The sequence below is a fragment of the Podarcis filfolensis genome (genome assembly GCF_964270895.1).
Source record: "Podarcis filfolensis genome assembly, chromosome: 6".
Taxonomy (NCBI): domain Eukaryota; kingdom Metazoa; phylum Chordata; class Lepidosauria; order Squamata; family Lacertidae; genus Podarcis; species Podarcis filfolensis.
Genome location: NC_139609.1, coordinates 85,725,244 through 85,741,200, shown reverse-complemented (window position 1 = coordinate 85,741,200; position 15,957 = coordinate 85,725,244). Strand labels below are relative to the sequence as shown.

General features: G+C 47.7%; 1 protein-coding gene across 1 annotated transcript; it reads left to right on the top strand.

The window, feature by feature from the left end:
- Positions 1 to 168: 168 nt before the first annotated feature.
- Positions 169 to 10,690, top strand: ANKRD60 (ankyrin repeat domain 60). The gene is made up of 4 exons (XM_083619139.1): positions 169 to 1,091; positions 3,514 to 3,644; positions 7,595 to 7,760; positions 10,213 to 10,690. Exons 1-4 carry the CDS (start codon positions 815 to 817, stop codon positions 10,485 to 10,487), a joined length of 849 nt encoding a protein of 282 aa, XP_083475265.1. The 5' UTR covers positions 169 to 814; the 3' UTR covers positions 10,488 to 10,690.
- The last annotated feature ends 5,267 nt before the right edge of the window (positions 10,691 to 15,957 follow it).

Below are 15,957 nucleotides of genomic sequence, written 5' to 3'. Positions count from 1 at the left end.
CTTGCACCATAACATAGCAAACCCTTCTAAGCAATTTAATAGGGCTACCTTCAAAATATGTCAGGCACCCCATAATGCCAGGCTTCGGGGAAACATCTTCCTCTTTCCCTTTGGCCGTGGATAAGCAGAACAAAGCAAAAATTGTCTTTTACCATTTAAAGAGATTTTAATGATGACAGCAAAAGAACAGAGTCTCCATTCTTGGAGTAAAGGTGCTCCTAATTAAGGTTTACACCTACTCCCCCCGCCAGTCACCCTCGTCACTTCCTCGTCTTGCATCCTGATCTCGCAACCACTTTGGTTTCTGTGCTGCCACCTTATTTGCTCATCGTGACCTTGGGCTGGGCGGATGTAGGCTCTCCAGTGAGACAGAATCTGTTAACTCTCTTTCTCCCAGTTCTAGCTCTTCACCACCCAGTTCTTCCCAACTTTTGTCTTCTGAACTATGTCCCTCTGCGAACCACTGTTCCAAATCTATACTGTCCCACTGCTCCTGGGAAGATTCAGGATCCTGATCCAAGGGAGGAGGCTACTCCCGCCATTCATTTTAGGCCTCCTCAGCACAGTCCCTGACACCTAATATCTTATGTTTCCCAGCTGTGGGGGATACATAGTGAAGGAAAGGAGATTTAAGTGTCTGTTATCTGCCAGGAGTTCCAATTGCAAGTTGTCAAAGGTGTGTCCTAGCTGCAACATGACATCACACTGGCTGTGCCCTGATGATCTGCCAGCCGTGCATTGTCCTGTGTCATGACATCATTGCTTTGATGTCCTAGAGGTTCAGATAGCAACAATCTGATGAGTGGTTCAAAGAATGCCGGCCAAGAAAAAAAAGCCAGTGAGCACTTCCTCGCTCAGAGTGGGGGCTTCTCGCGGCGGCATCTTCTCACGGCATAGGTCATTACGTCCAGGGGACTTTCAATCTCCCCTGATCCGATATTTTAACATCAAGTTGCATCTGGTGGAGGCTGATGAGGTCTATACGGTGCCCGAGTGTCACCGCGACTTAACCATAAGAAATCTGAAGAACCGTCTGGAGCTCTTAGTTGGGATCCCTGTGAATTTCCAGCGCCTCCACTACCTGGATAGAGGTGAGTTCCCTCTTCTACGATCAGCAAAAGTGTTACGGGAAATGAATCCACCTTTCAGAGTTAGACCAGCTAAGCTGGGAGTCGGCATCCAAAACTGGATACAGTGGTACCTCAGGTTACATACGTTTCAGGTTACAGACTCTGCTAACCCAGAAATAGTACCTCGGGTTAAGAACTTTGCTTCAGGATGAGAACAGAAATCGTGCTCTGGCAGCGTGGCAGAAGTGGGAGGCCCCATTAGCTAAAGTGGTGCTTCAGGTTAAGAACAGCTTCAGGTTAAGAACGGACCTCCGGAACGAATTAAGTTCTTAACCCGAGGTATCACTGTAGTTTCAAGAGCTGTCTACCAAAAAGGGTGACTTTGTATTGAATGTTACCTGTTTATTGCCAGCTTCAAGTATTGTAAAATTCATGACTATATGATTCTATATGTCACAGAGGCCTCTACAGCCAGAATGATTAAAGTGTCATTCTGGACACAAGCAATCCAGATTCTGTGCTAAGGAAAGCTGAATTGTATTAATTATGCCAATATACATAATTTCATTTAGCACAATTCCCTACTTTTTACTCTTTTGTATAATTCTGGTTCTTCTAGTTTTGAGAGGGGCAAAGATACCGAGGCCCTATCCTTAATCACTGAACATTTTATTCAGTTACCCCTTTCTGGCTTCTAAGATTTGTGCAGGCAATGCCCACAAACTTTGAAGTGTATTTTTTCAGCCTCAAGGAACCTGAATTAATAACCTTTAGTGTCGGTTTCTAGCTTCTTTTCATCTTGCAGGTGGCAATTCTGTCACACTATATTGTTCCGTAATGTTTGGCAAATGGAGCTGAGAAGCAGTGAAGTCTTTTTTTCATATAGGAATATTGGTTGTCATAACATGAAATATTTTATGTTTAGTTGCTTTAGGAGTCATCATTAGCTGTTTGCTTTTAATAATTGTTATAAAACACGTTACATGAATTTGTAGACTGTTGAGCAGTTAATCCAATTTGTTTTGCAGTTGATCCAGTACAACATTTGCAGTTCTACCTCCCTAAATCTATCATTTTGAGATAGCTTAACTGTACATGGGTGGGTTAGTTTACTAAGCAAGTCATTATCTGACCAAGAAACCAAATGTTCACGAGAAAAAGGAGATTATGGTACGAGACACACAGAATTTTCATGCTGGTAATCTCCGCTGCCATTAAGCAATCATAGCAAACCCTAGCCCATGTGGGTTTGAAGACAGGGTTAAAAGAATGTAGTCAGAATCTAGAACAATCAAAAAGGTTTGGCTGTTCCTGCAGAGACTCTTGTCGTGAACTGCTTTAAAGTTTGGCCAGAATTCTAGCTTTAAATATCCATTTTAAAAATAAATTATAACCTTTATATCCCACCTTTCCGCCAACAAGTTACAGGGAACCAGGCAGAGGGCCTTCTCGGTAGTGGCACCCTCCCTGTGGAACCCCCTCCCACCAGATGTCAAAGAGAACAACAACTACCAGACTTTTAGAAGACATCTGAAGGCAGCCCTGTTTAGGGAAGTTTTTAATGTGTGATGTATTACAGTATTTTAATTTTTTGGGGGAAGCCGCCCAGAGTGGCTGGGGAAGCCCAGCCAGATGGGTGGGGTATAAATAATAAATTATTATTATTATTATTATTATTATTATTATTATTATTATTAACCCATGATGGTATACACTGTTCCCTCTATCCCTGCCCCCGCACTTTACCCATACAAAACCAGTCCTATAAGATAAGGTAGACCTATAGGCAATGACTGGCCCAACACCACTCAATGAGTTGCATGACAGTTGGTTAGAGCAATGTGCTGCTGATAACGCCAAGGTTGCTGGTTCAGTCCCCGTATGGGACAGTTGCATATTTCTGCATTGCAAGGGGTTTGGACTCTCAGGGTCCTTTCCAACCCTACAATTCTATGATTTGAACCCTGGTCTCCCAGATCTATGTCTAGCACTTAAGTGCACCACACTGGAGACAGCCTTCTTTGTTTTCTCTTCTTGGTTGCTTCAATGTTTTGATTTTTTAAATAATAATAAAAAAGACGATTAATTGCCTTTCTACGAGATACCCAGATTACCCTGGGCTGTGTATAGATGGCTCAAAATTCAGGGCTGGCTTGTAAATGGCTGCTTTGTGGAGGCACAGGTGATCCCTGTGCATATTACAGGAAATTATTCCTGTGTGTTAAGGGTAGGGACTAGGGAGAAATCATAAATTCACGCCCTAAAATGCAGCTGTTAAATGTCAGTGCCTTTCAAGTCACCCTGTGACCTTCAAGTGGACTGATGTTTGCTCCCTTTCCGCCCCGCAAATTGATCTTGGTCTTTCAACCCTCCTTTCCACATCTCGGTCGTCATCTTTTGCTTTGCAACCTTCTGAAGTTTTATGAATTATCTCCTCCTGCAGTGGATCTCAGTGACCACTCTATGTTCAAGCATAATGACATTATTCCTGGAGGAACCATCACCATGCGAATTTGGCCAGAAGACTCCTGGGGGCAATTGGTGACTGCAGCTGTGACAGGAAACAACAAAAAGGTTGGTTTTCTTTTCTTTTCTAAACAGGGGGGATTCCTTCTACAGAAACTGCAGCGGGTGATTTGTGAGGGTGTCTTTATGTTGAGGAAATCAATGTTTCCATAGTAGGAGAGGGGATGTTAATGTTGTCCCCATGTCGCACACTGCTGTTGTTTCATTCTCAGTTTCTCTTTTTGTACAAATGTTTTACCGTGTCATAAAAAGTCAGAGGATATATGTGCATTTTTGACATACATCCTCTGCCCAGGACCAAAGTACACCTTGAATACAGCACAAGATCTCAAAATCACAAGGTGCTTAGCAGAAACAGTGGGAGCTTAATACTTCTGGCACCATGTTAAAGCAACTAGTTGCTTGAGACATTAAAAGCAGCCACATAATAATCTAGAGATACTACCTTGGTGCTTGTTTGTATCAGGCAGCACCAGTTTGGCTCCTTTCCTTAAAGGATAGTGGCATTTCCATAACTTCCTTTACTCACACTTTTCTTACAGGTTGTACAATGACAATAAAGGTGTTATTATTATTAGATGCTGTCAGGGAATCAGGAGCAGGAGCAATGGGGAGAGAGGAATGGGAGAGCGAAGGGGAAGAATCCGAGGGCAGCGTAGGGGAGTATGACAGTGGCCCGAGAGATTCCATGAGCTTCTCCAGCGAATCAGAAGATTCCCAGAAGGGGGCGCCGATGGTCAGGGCAAGGGGGGTCCCAGGGGGGACGCACCAGAAACAAGGAGCCAGAGGGGAACCCCAAAACAGCAGTGGAGGATCGGGACCAGTTTCCCCACCAGAGCGTAGTGGGGGGGAAGAGTCACATGTGTCAGGGCCAGCGTCTCCTCCAGAGAGGGAGTCAGGGCTGACCACGCCTCCATCGGAGAGTGGAGGAACGGAAGGGAGGTCAGTTGCAGCTAGCCCCCCCCCCCGAAGGGGGAAGCAGTGACAGCAGCAGTGAAACGGTCAGGAGGAAAGCTGCTGGCTGGGCGCGCGCGCCAAGTTCAAATGTGCAGGCGCGCGGGACAGCAGGAGACCCGGATGGGGAACCAGCTCCTAAAGCCCGCCGGAGGGAGGGAGACGGCTCAGGGGAATCAGCCTCAGAGGAGGCTAGAAGGGGCGAGACCCCGGCGGGCAGGCGGACCCAGAGGAGGAAAGAGCAGCGGAAAAGGTGGAGCAAGGCTAGAATCTTAAATTGGTGTCAAGGGGGAGGAGACTCAGACGGAGCATCAGCGGTCTGACAGTTGAGACGTAGAGCTGCGCGCTGCGGCTCTGGAAGTGAAACTGAACTTCAATAAAGACTTTTGTACTTAACAACGAAGCAGCGTTGGTCCTTTGTGAGCTGGGACCTAGGGTAGCTCTGACAGATGCATAAGAGAATCTTCATTTACATTGTTCAGGGTCACCATTTTGCTTACTGCGTGAAGTTAAAATTGGCATTGCATAACTTGCTTTAGCTTAATATGTTGCTAAGTCTGTTAAAACAGGAACAATATCAAACCAATAACCCCTTAATCCCCCTAAAACACATTTAAAAGGGTATCTGATGTAGTCAGCCAAAGGCCTGGTTGAAAAGGAACGTTTTTGCCTGGCACTTCAAGATGTATAATGAAGGCGCCAGCTGAAGCTCCCTGGGGAGAGCATTCCACAAACAGGGAGCCACTGCAGAAAAGGCCCTTCTCCATTGTCAACCTGTAGCTCCCCAACCTCGCCGCTGCCCACCCCCATCTTGATGAGTGCAGCGGCCCGTCATTGTTGACCCCCTGCTGAGACTATATTATTGGCAAAACCTAGCCAAACCTAGCAGAGTAAACGCAGAATCCACGGAAGCAACGGGCAACTTGGCTGCAGACAGGATAGACGAAGCAGGAACCAGGAACTTGAAGTTAGGTGTTTATTATATACAATGGACTATTTACAGGAACAGAACACGGATCTTTTGCTAGCTCTCCCTGATAAGACTCACACCTCCTATACTGACACAGAACTCTGAACTCCAAACTCTGAACACTGAACTCCTGAACTAGCACATTCCAGTTAGTAGGCCATTAATTATCACTCCCTTGAGAGAGCTTGACCAATCAGGGAGCGGTCTCCATGTCTCTGTTATCACCAGGCAGACTTACTCCTTCAGATTGCCTTCTGGCTGTCTGCCAAACCTTAATTGACTCTGTGTGAGTAGCTGCACGTACACATTTTCCCAACATATATAGGGAAAAATTAATTTTTTTTACTTACGGCATCAATAGCCAGGCTGCTTTCCCCCTACCCCTTCACAACTTGCTTAACATAGAATCATAGAATTGTAGAGTTGGAAGGGACCACGAGGGTCATCTAGTCCAACCCCCTGCAGTGCAGGAACCTTCTTCCTAACATGGCTGCTCGAACCCCTGACCCTGGGATTAAGAGCGTCCTGCTCTACCGACTGAGCGCTGATGGAGTGTTCTGTTTGGACTTGAAGGCATGCTCGCTGTTTTGTGTCGTGCTCAGTTGCCATAGTAAATAAAAGGATACTGAAATGTTTCAGAACAAGGGTTGCAGTATAACCCTTAGCCATGCTTGGTTTATGTAGTCCGTCTCTCCCGCTTTATTGGATGAATTGCCTTCTGAGACAAACTTCTTTGGCCTGCAGAGGGATTGGCAGACAGCACCCCGGGCAGTGACATCATTATCCTTGCTGTGAAATAAGCAAAGGAGCTTCATCCCTAGCCCAGTACATCACTGCTGAGAGGGAACGCCAAAAAAGAATGAGATAACTGAGTTCAATACCAGTTTGGGAGTGGCCGCTGAGACCACATAACACCGGTCCCGAAAGATCTTCATTGGCTCCCAGTATGCTTCCGAGCACAATTCAAAGTGTTGGTGCTGACCTTTAAAGCCCTAAATGGCCTCGGTCCAGTATACCTGAAGGAGCATCTCCACCCCCATCGTTCAGCCCGGACACTGAGATCCAGCGCCGAGGGCCTTCTGGCCATTCTCTCACTCCAAGAAGTGAAGTTACAGGCAGAGGCCCTTCTTGGTAGTGGTGTCCACCCTCTGGAATGCCCTCCCATCTGATGTCAAGGAAATAAACAGCTATCTGACTTTTAGAAGACATCTGATGGCAGCCCTGTTTAGGGTAGTTTTAAATGTCTGTTGTTTTATTGTTTTATTATTATTATTATTATTATTATTATTATTATTATTCCAGTTGGGAGCCATCCAGATAATAATAATAATAATAATAATAATAATAATAATAATAATAATAATAATTTGAACTCTCTATATAAGCTGCCCTGGGAAATTTGGGCTCCGAATGAATAAATACCGTACCCTAACAATATCTCTGTTTCCCTGAAACCATCCAACCTTCACATTCACATTAAATCAGGCTTCCTCAACCTCAGCCCTCCAGATGTTTTTGGCCTGTAACTCCCATGATCCCTAGCTAGCAGGACCAGTGGTCAGGGATGCTGGGAATTGTAGTCTCAAAACACCTGGAGGGCCGAGGTTGAGGAAGCCTGCATTGAATAGCTTTTGTCTGCTAATCCGCATGCATTTGGGAAGGATATTAGGGTTGCCATATTCTGAAGAGCAAAAAAAGAGGACAAATTTGCAAACTTCTACTTTGAACTATGGATCGCTATGACGACTCTCATGTTACATACCCATGAGAGAAAGGATGTGTCCTGGGAAAAGGGGACATACGGCAACCCTAACATTTCCATCATATTGGCTTATTTTCTGCATCGCCCTTCCCACAATGATTCAATCCTCACATAATGACGAGTCTGGCAGAGAAGTCCAGAAGCCAAATGGAAGGCGATGCCGCAAACCCGCTGACTAGATAAACAGGAAGAATGTTGCCCATCTTCTACTGCCTTTCCAACAGCTTGGGATTCGCTCACAGCGTGCAATAGGTTTCCTCCGAGTCTGTTTAAATAATGAGTCAATACTTGTTTTGTGTCTTCCATTGCCAGATTGTTGTTGCAGGAGGTGCAATGTCTTCCACATTTTCCACAGCCTATTCCACATCCCTGGGACCAGCGGAGAGGAGCGAATGGTTAGCACACCGAACCTTTGTGGCTTTATTTATCAATGCGCGCAGGGGTCGTTTGGATGCAGTGGATTTCCTGATTCAAAATGGTAGCATCCCTATATTCTGAAGGGGCCCTTGTAGCTGTCTAAGGCTGATGTTTTCAATATTGCAAGTCTCAAAGTTTAAGGTGATTAGGAATAAATAAGTGAATTGCTTCCAAACATTGTAGGAAAGTGAAACACAGTTTCAGTCCAACATAAAAACCAGGGTCAAAATAGATAAAATTACAAAGATAGTATAATAACAAATGGACTTGTCTGTTGAGCTGAAACTTGATCAAAACCATTATATGACCAATATAACCAAAATTTGTCCAAGACCAGATGTGTTTCAGCCCAGTTGGTCATCCTTAGTGGTCAGAAGAAAACTATTACATACAATTTGATCACAGAGCATTAGTCCAACAGGTTAATTTGCCTAAAATGATATGGTGAGCTGGTCGTCATATAAGACATGGCTTTCCCGCCAAAGAATGCTCCAACTATCACACAACTGCAGTCATTTCACATACTAGCAAGGTTATGGTTAAAATTCTACAAGGCAGGCTTAAGCAGTATGTGGACCGAGAACTCCCAGAAGTGCAAGCTGGATTTCGAAGGGGCAGAGGAACCAGAGACCAAATTGCAAACATGCGCGGGATTGAGAAAACTAGAGAGTTCCAGAAAAACATCTACTTCTGCTTCATTGACTATGCAAAGCCTTTGACTGTGTCAACCACAGCAAACTTTGGCAAGTTCTTAAAGAAATGGGAGTGCCTGATCACCTCATCTGTCTCCTGAGAAATCTCTATGTGGGACAAGAAGCTACAGTTAGAACTGGATATGGAACAACTGACTGGTTCAAAATTGGGAAAGGAGTACGACAAGGCTGTATAATTGTCTCCCTGCTTATTGAACTCATATGCAGAATTCATCATGCGAAAGGCTGGGCTGGATGAATCCGAAGCCGGAATTAAGATTGCCGGAAGAAATATCAACAACCTCAGATATGCAGATGACACAACCTTGATGGCAGAAAGTGAGGAGGAATTAAAGAACCTTTTAATGAGGGTGAAAGAGGAAAGTGCAAGATATGGTCTGAAGCTCAACATCAAAAAAACTAAGATCATGGCCACTGGTCCCATCCTGGCAAATAGAAGGGGAAGAAATGGAGGCAGTGAGAGATTTTGCTTTCTTGGGCTCCATGATCACTGCAGATGGTGACAGCAACCACAAAATTAAAAGATGCCTGCTTCTTGGGAGAAATGCAATGACAAACCTAGACATCAGCTTAAAAAGCAGAGACATCACCTTGCCAACAAAGGTTCATATAGTTAAAGCTATGGTTTTCCCAGTAGTGATGTACGGAAGTGAGAGCTGGACCATAAAGAAGGCTGATCACTGAAGAATTGGTGCTTTTGAATTATGATGCTGGAGGAGACTCTTGAGAGTTCCGTGGACTGCAAGAAGATCAAACCTCTCCATTCTGAAGGAAATCAGCCCTGAGTGCTCACTGGAAGGACAGATCCTGAAGATCCTGAGGTGAACGTGAAGCCCGTACCTTACTCACCTTGGGAGGCAGCAATGGCAGCAGTGGGCACTGCCAGGCCTGCATGGCAGAACAGCAGCAGCAGCAACAACAACAACAACAACAACAACAACAACAACAACAACAACAACAACAACAACAATTTATTTATACCCTGCCCATCTGGCTGGGTTTCCCCGGCCACTCCCCTTTGGCACTCCCCTTTGGCATCGGGCACGCAGCTCCCAGGCAGGCCTTGCACACAGCAAGCCAGTACGATGCCTGTTTCCCTGCCCGGCCTCCCACTTTTCCATCTGTTCCCACCAGCAAGGGCTGGTGGACTGTCTGGCTGGGCTCCCTCACCCACTTGCTTGCTTACTTTTTACTCAGCTCCTGGCAACCAGCACCCCCTGGCCAGCCCCAGAGGCACCATTTGCCTGGGGAGCTTGTAGCCTGGGCTGCTGCAACAAACAGCCACGCAAGCCTTTGGGAGGCAGAGATGCAAGAGGGCATCAGAGGAGGGAGGGGAGGGAAGAGGGACAGAGGCCAGTGCTGCCCGCGGCACCCCTGACTATCATTCAAGGCACCCCAGGGTGCCAGGGCACACTGGTTGAAGACCACTGCATTAGAGTGTTAAAGAGTTTACAGTGGACGCTTGGGTTGCGAACGTGATCTATGTGGGATGCACGTTTGCAACTTGCAGCGTTCGCAACCTGTGTCTGCGCATCTGCGCATGTGTGGGTTGCAATTCAGTACTTCTGCACATGTGCAAAGCGCAATTTAGTGCTTCTGTGCATGCGTGACCACCAAAACCAGGAAGTAATCCGTTCTGATACTTCCAGGTTTTGGCGGTCTGCAACCTAAAGAAACACAACCTGAAGCATCTGTAACCTGAAGTATGACTGTACTGTATTGTCTTACAAAAGTTTTTTGATATGTTAAACTCTGGTCTCTTAGATCCCTTGTTTTGTGTGCTTCCCCCCCCCCCTCCAGGTGCTGATCTGGCATATAAAACGCCGCTGGGTAGAACAGCCCTTCATGTTGCCGTCACCTCGGGCCACTGCGACTGCATCGACCTGCTTCTTAGCTATGGGGCCAAGATTAGCGATGAAGACAATGATGGCCAAAATGCTGTGATGCTGGCCCGCCTGTGGGGGCAGAAGGAATGCGAGCGGAGGCTCTTTCGGTATCAGTGGAAGCTGCGGGCAGGTGCAAGTGCTCAGCTCGCTGCTATCAAGGTCAAATCGGTGGATAGAGTGGAACCTTGATTCCGAGTCTAAGATCCAGTGGAGGGGCTTTGATTCCTTGCTGAGAAGCACCTGGTCTGAGCATCATCGAATGTTTATCTGGGAAGAAGTGCAGCATGGACTCTAAATTGTTCAGTTTAGGTTTTGTTTGTTTGTGTAAGTGATGGTTGCCTCTGTAAGTTAACACCGCCCTTCTCAAACACACAATTAATGGATGACACTTCCATCCCTGTGTGTGTTTAATGTGAAATCAAATCAGATGGCAACCCGCAAATTAGGGATGGGGACTTTAAATGGTCACCAGGCCTAACTGTTTATACTGATCTTATATGAGCCTGTGAGAAAAGTTGGGGGGCACTTTCATGCAAGTTCTTATAAGGAGAAGAGGGGGAGTCAGACTGAACCCCGACCAAAGGCCTGGCGGAACAGCTCTGTCTTGCAGGCCCTGCAGAAAGATGTCAAATCCTGCAGGGCCCTGGTCTCTTGTGACAGAGCGTTCCACCAGGCCGGGGCCACAGCCGAAAAGGCCTTGGCCCTGGTCAAGGCTAATCTCCTTAAGGCCCGGGACCTCCAAGATGTTACTATTTGCGGACCGAAAAGTCCTCTGCGGGGCATACCAGGAGAGGTGGTCCCATAGGTACGAGGGTCCTAGGCCGTATGGCTCCCCTTTATCATGTACACAGCCCAACAAGACAATGACAAGAACCCATTCCCTGGTTTTGAAATATTTCGCCACTGAAGACACATTTTAGTTCTGTTTTGAATGTCCATTCTAACAGTACCCGGTAGAGGGCGCTCAAGGATCAGACACCAAGCAGCTAATCGCTGTTTGGTCTTTCAGATTCCTCCAGAGACCAGGTAGGATACTCCAAAGACCAACCTGTAAAACTGAAGGTTGGCTGCAGGCAGGAGAATCCAGCGCAGCCAGATGAAGAAGGGTCAATTTGGTATTTGCCTTGTGGCATGGGATTGTCATGCACACAAAAGGAGGGAGAACACAAAGCAGGGATGCTTCACAGCCTGCAGCCATGTACACAGCTTATCTTTTCACCAGAGCTATCCCAGGGGTGGTGGTATTGATATCATCATCATCATCATCATCATCATCATCATTTTATACCCCACCTTTTCCCCTAACTCAAGGCAGCTTACAGTTAAAACAAAGGTAAAGGGACCCCTGACCATTAGGTCCAGTCGTGACCGACTCTGGGGTTGCGGTGCTCATCTCGCTTTATTGGCCGAGGGAGCCGGTGTACAGCTTCCGGGTCATGTGGCCAGCATGACTAAGCCGCTTCTGGCGAACCAGAGCAGCACACGGAAACGCCGTTTACCTTCCCTCTGGAGCGGTACCTATTTATCTACTTGCACTTTGACATGCTTTCGAACTGCTAGGTTGGCAGGAGCTGGGACCGAGCAACGGTCAAACTGCCGACCTTCTGATCGGCAAGCCCTAGGCTCTGTGGTTTAACCCACAGCGCCACCCACTCCTCTACAGGTAAAATAGGAACAGCTAAAAACATTTTTTTTAATGCCCAATCATTAGAAAACAAGTAAACTTTCATAGAATCAAAACTACATGTAAATCTAAAAGATCTATTAAAGATGATTGCAATTAAAACAGCACGGCACCAGCCCTTTCATTAGAAGCAGCCTGTTCCCCCAAGCCTGTTGGAACAAGGAGGTCTTTACCAGTGGACGGACAACGAGGAGGGAGCCTGTTTAGCTTCCCTCGAGAGGGAGTGCCAGAGTCTGGGAGCAGCCACCGAGAAGGGCCTGTTGAGAAGGGCAAATTGCATGGTGTGGGCCTCCTGCTGCCTTCATCTTCCCATAGCTCAAGGACCGTAGCTCAGTTGCAGAGAATCCATTGCACAGAGAAAGCTGCGAGTTAAATCCAGGCAGGGCTGGTGCAAGGGGACCCTTTTCTGAAACCCTGATGAGCCAGTCAGGGCAGACATGTTGAGCTAGGTGGACCAGTGATCTGACTCAATGCAAGGCAATTTCCTATGTCCCACTATTGGAAATTTCAGCTCCAGTCGTCATCTTCCTTTGAGCCCAGCAGAGCATTAAAACACCCCCGGCTCACTGTATTTTGCTGTTTTGCAGTTACTTGTGGCTGTCAGCACTGGGTATGCACCTCCCCAAAGTGTGGGCTCTGGGGCAATTACCCCTGTTCTCCCCACCCCACCCTAAGAGAGCCCTGTACAGTCATACCTTTTGTTACATTCGGTTCAGGTTATGTCTTTTCAGGTTCCGTCCCGCGGCGACCCGGAAGTCTTGGAAAGGGTTACTTCTGGGTTTCGCTGCTCGCACATGCGTAGGCGTGCAAAAGGACACCATGCACATGCGCAGAAGCTGCAGACACGCAGACGCAGGTTGTGTTCCTCTCAGGTTGTGAACGGGACTCTGAAACGGATCCCGTTCGCAACCAGAGGTACCACTGTATAGACCACTCGCTATGAGGACACCTCAGAGCAGTTTGCAGTGTGTGTGTGTGTGTGTGTGTGTGTGTGTGTGTTCAGCCCCCACCATCTCCAAGTAAGGCTTGGAAGTGTCCCCGTCTGAAACCTTGGAGTGTTGCTGGCAGTCAGTGTAGACAATATTGAAATAGATGGACCAATGGTCTTACTTGACATAGGACAGCTGCCTATGTTGCTGTGATGGCCTGGGAATCCGATTCAGAGGCTGAATCGGAGGAATCCCAGCCTGCACAGGAGTCCCCACCTCCAGGGCCGGCTGAGCCGGGGCAGGGGCTTGATCCTGAAGGGCCCTCACCTGTGCTGGATCCTCAGGTGCAGGCACCAGCTGAATCCGCTCTGGCTCCGGAGGTGATCGGGGACCCATTGCCTGCAGGTGCTCCTCTCCCAGCCCTGTCAGGGGAAGGTGAGGTTGCCTCTGGGTCCAGTAACCCTCCAGCCTCTCCTGAGCTGCAGAGGCTCAGGGCAGAGAGGCGGAGGGAACTAAGTTCTCTCAGGAGGAGTGCTTGCCTTAAGGCCAAGGGAGGCGAGTCACCTGTGGGCCAGAACCGCCCTAGGCCTCAGAGGAGATAAAGGCCAGTCAGCCCAATCCCAGGTTGCGGGAGCAACATCGTTGGAAACCTGTTCCTGCCAGCACCCTGACCTGCTCTTCTGGAGTTCCCGACCATGGCCGGCTCCTTACTTTGGACCCCGCATCAGCCTCGGACCACGCCGCACGGTAACCCCCTGGGACCAGCACAGTTGCTAAGACACTGTTTGTCATTAAACAGGCATGTTCTGCTGTGGGACAAGGGAACAGCAAAACCATAGAAAGAGCCTCACGACACAGCCAGATTGGTTTGAGATACAGGAGCCAGCTTGTTGGAAACCTTTTCAGCTGATTACATGCCTATCGGATTCTGCCCCCCGCCAATATCTGATTAGCATTTTATGCCTAGATCAAGGGTGGGTTGGAGGAAGAGACTGTGGGTATCTTTGGATTCCCCTTCCTTTTTACTTAATTTGTAAGCGACAACAAACAGGATAATCAGACGAGAGTTAATGCAGGTGCAGGGATGGCACGCCAAACCGAAGAGCGTTTTAAAATTCAGCACGATGACCTTGAGCGAGATGTAATTTCAAGAGTGACTTAAATGTGCTGAGGCTACAAAACAGCGCTGTGAGTGTGGGGCTGGAGAAGGAGCTCCTGAGCAGAGCAAACATATTGAAAATGATTTGGCTATATTGGGATTAGGGTCTGATAAGTGACTTATGGGGCTCGCAGCAGAGAGAAGAAGAATGAGGTAATGAGGCCAGGGACCAAAAGCAATAAGAGAGTGCGGTCTGAGCAAGAAGAATGTGGAATATAGATCAGTCCATCACCGGGAGAAATCATGAGCCGCATGAAAGTAACTACTAAATTGAACCCGATTGAGGCAACTGCCTCAGGACCACAAGCTACATTAGCAGGAGGGCCATGGGATGCTGCTCTGCGGGTGCAGGTTGGGCACCAAACATTTTCAATGCACCCCCTCCCTGGTCTTGCATGCAGAAATCTAGCGTGTCAAGGAGAAGTTGTAGTGCTAATTTTCTAAGTACAGAGAAACTTTTTATATGATGGCCAGCTTTGGCACCATCACTGCACATCGGGAGTTGTCACCCTTTCATGTATGTAGCATAGCTGTCAACGTTTTCCCTTTTTTAAGGGAAATTCCCTTATTCTGAATAGGATTCCTCACAAGAAAAGGGAAAAGTTGACAGCTATGGTATGTAGTTACTTTGCACACAGGGAGGAGGTGGGGGTGCTTTTGCTGCATAATTTATTTTATCCTATTTATGTTTATATTCCACACTTCTTCGATCATGGATCTCAAGGCAGTGTACATGCATTTTCCCAAGTGGTTACACATTTAGGAACTGACCAGAACAAGACCTGCTTAGCTTCATAATGTGCCTTCAGACCATACCACAGGACCTATTTATTCTTCTATTTTAACATAGCTGTAGTTTGAATTTCTAGGCAATGCTCATCTTAGAAGAACAATAAAAAACCTACCACACAAAAGAACATAATTATGAAGAAAAGCAAAAGAATAAAACCCATTCAATTTGTTAGCAATCTGTAGGATGGTAAATGGACGCGGGTGGCACTGTGGGTAAAACCTCAGTGCCTAGGGCTTGCCGATCGCATGGTCGGCGGTTCGAATCCCCGCGGCGGGGTGAGCTCCCGTCTTTCGGTCCCAGCTCCTGCCCACCTAGCAGTTCGAAAGCACCCCTAAGTGCAAGTAGATAAATAGGTACCGCTTTCTAGCGGGAAGGTAAACGGTGTTTCCGTGTGCTGCGCTGGTGCTGGCTCGCCAGAGCAGCTTCGTCACGCTGGCCACGTGACCCGGAAGTGTCTCCGGACAGCACTGGCCCCCGGCCTCTCAAGTGAGATGGGCGCTGTCAGGGGTTCAGGAGCAGAGGGAACGGATGGCGAGGAATCGGAAGGAGAGGTTAGCGATGATAGCCGTCCGAGATCTCTAAGTCTGTCCAGCGAATCGGAGGATTCACAGAAAGGGGCTCCCGTGGGCAGAGCTGGGGGGTTACCAAGAGGGGCACCCCAGGAAGAAGGGAGCCAGGTCCTAAAGCCCGCCGAAGGGAGGGGGAGGAATCCGAAGGGTCCGCATCCGAGGCATCCAGGAAGGAAGGAACCCCGGGGGGTGGTAGGACCCAGAGGCGAAAGGAGAGACGCAAAAGGTGGAGCAAGGCTAGGGTCTTGAACTGGTGTACAGGAGGCGGAGATTCAGATGGGACTTCGCCGATCTAGGGAATAGACGTAGAGACGCACGCTAAGATGTGGAAATGGAAACTATACTTCAATAAAGACTTTATTCCGTTCTACCGGCTAGCGTTGGTCCTTTGTGAGCCGGGACCTAGAGGCAGTCTCTGACAGTAAGTCCCATCACACAGAAGTTTTCATCAGTTCTTTTTGACTCAAGCGGCGTGTGGGGAGCGAAGCAGGGAGGAAAGAGGACTGGTGCCTTTGGAGCTCACAA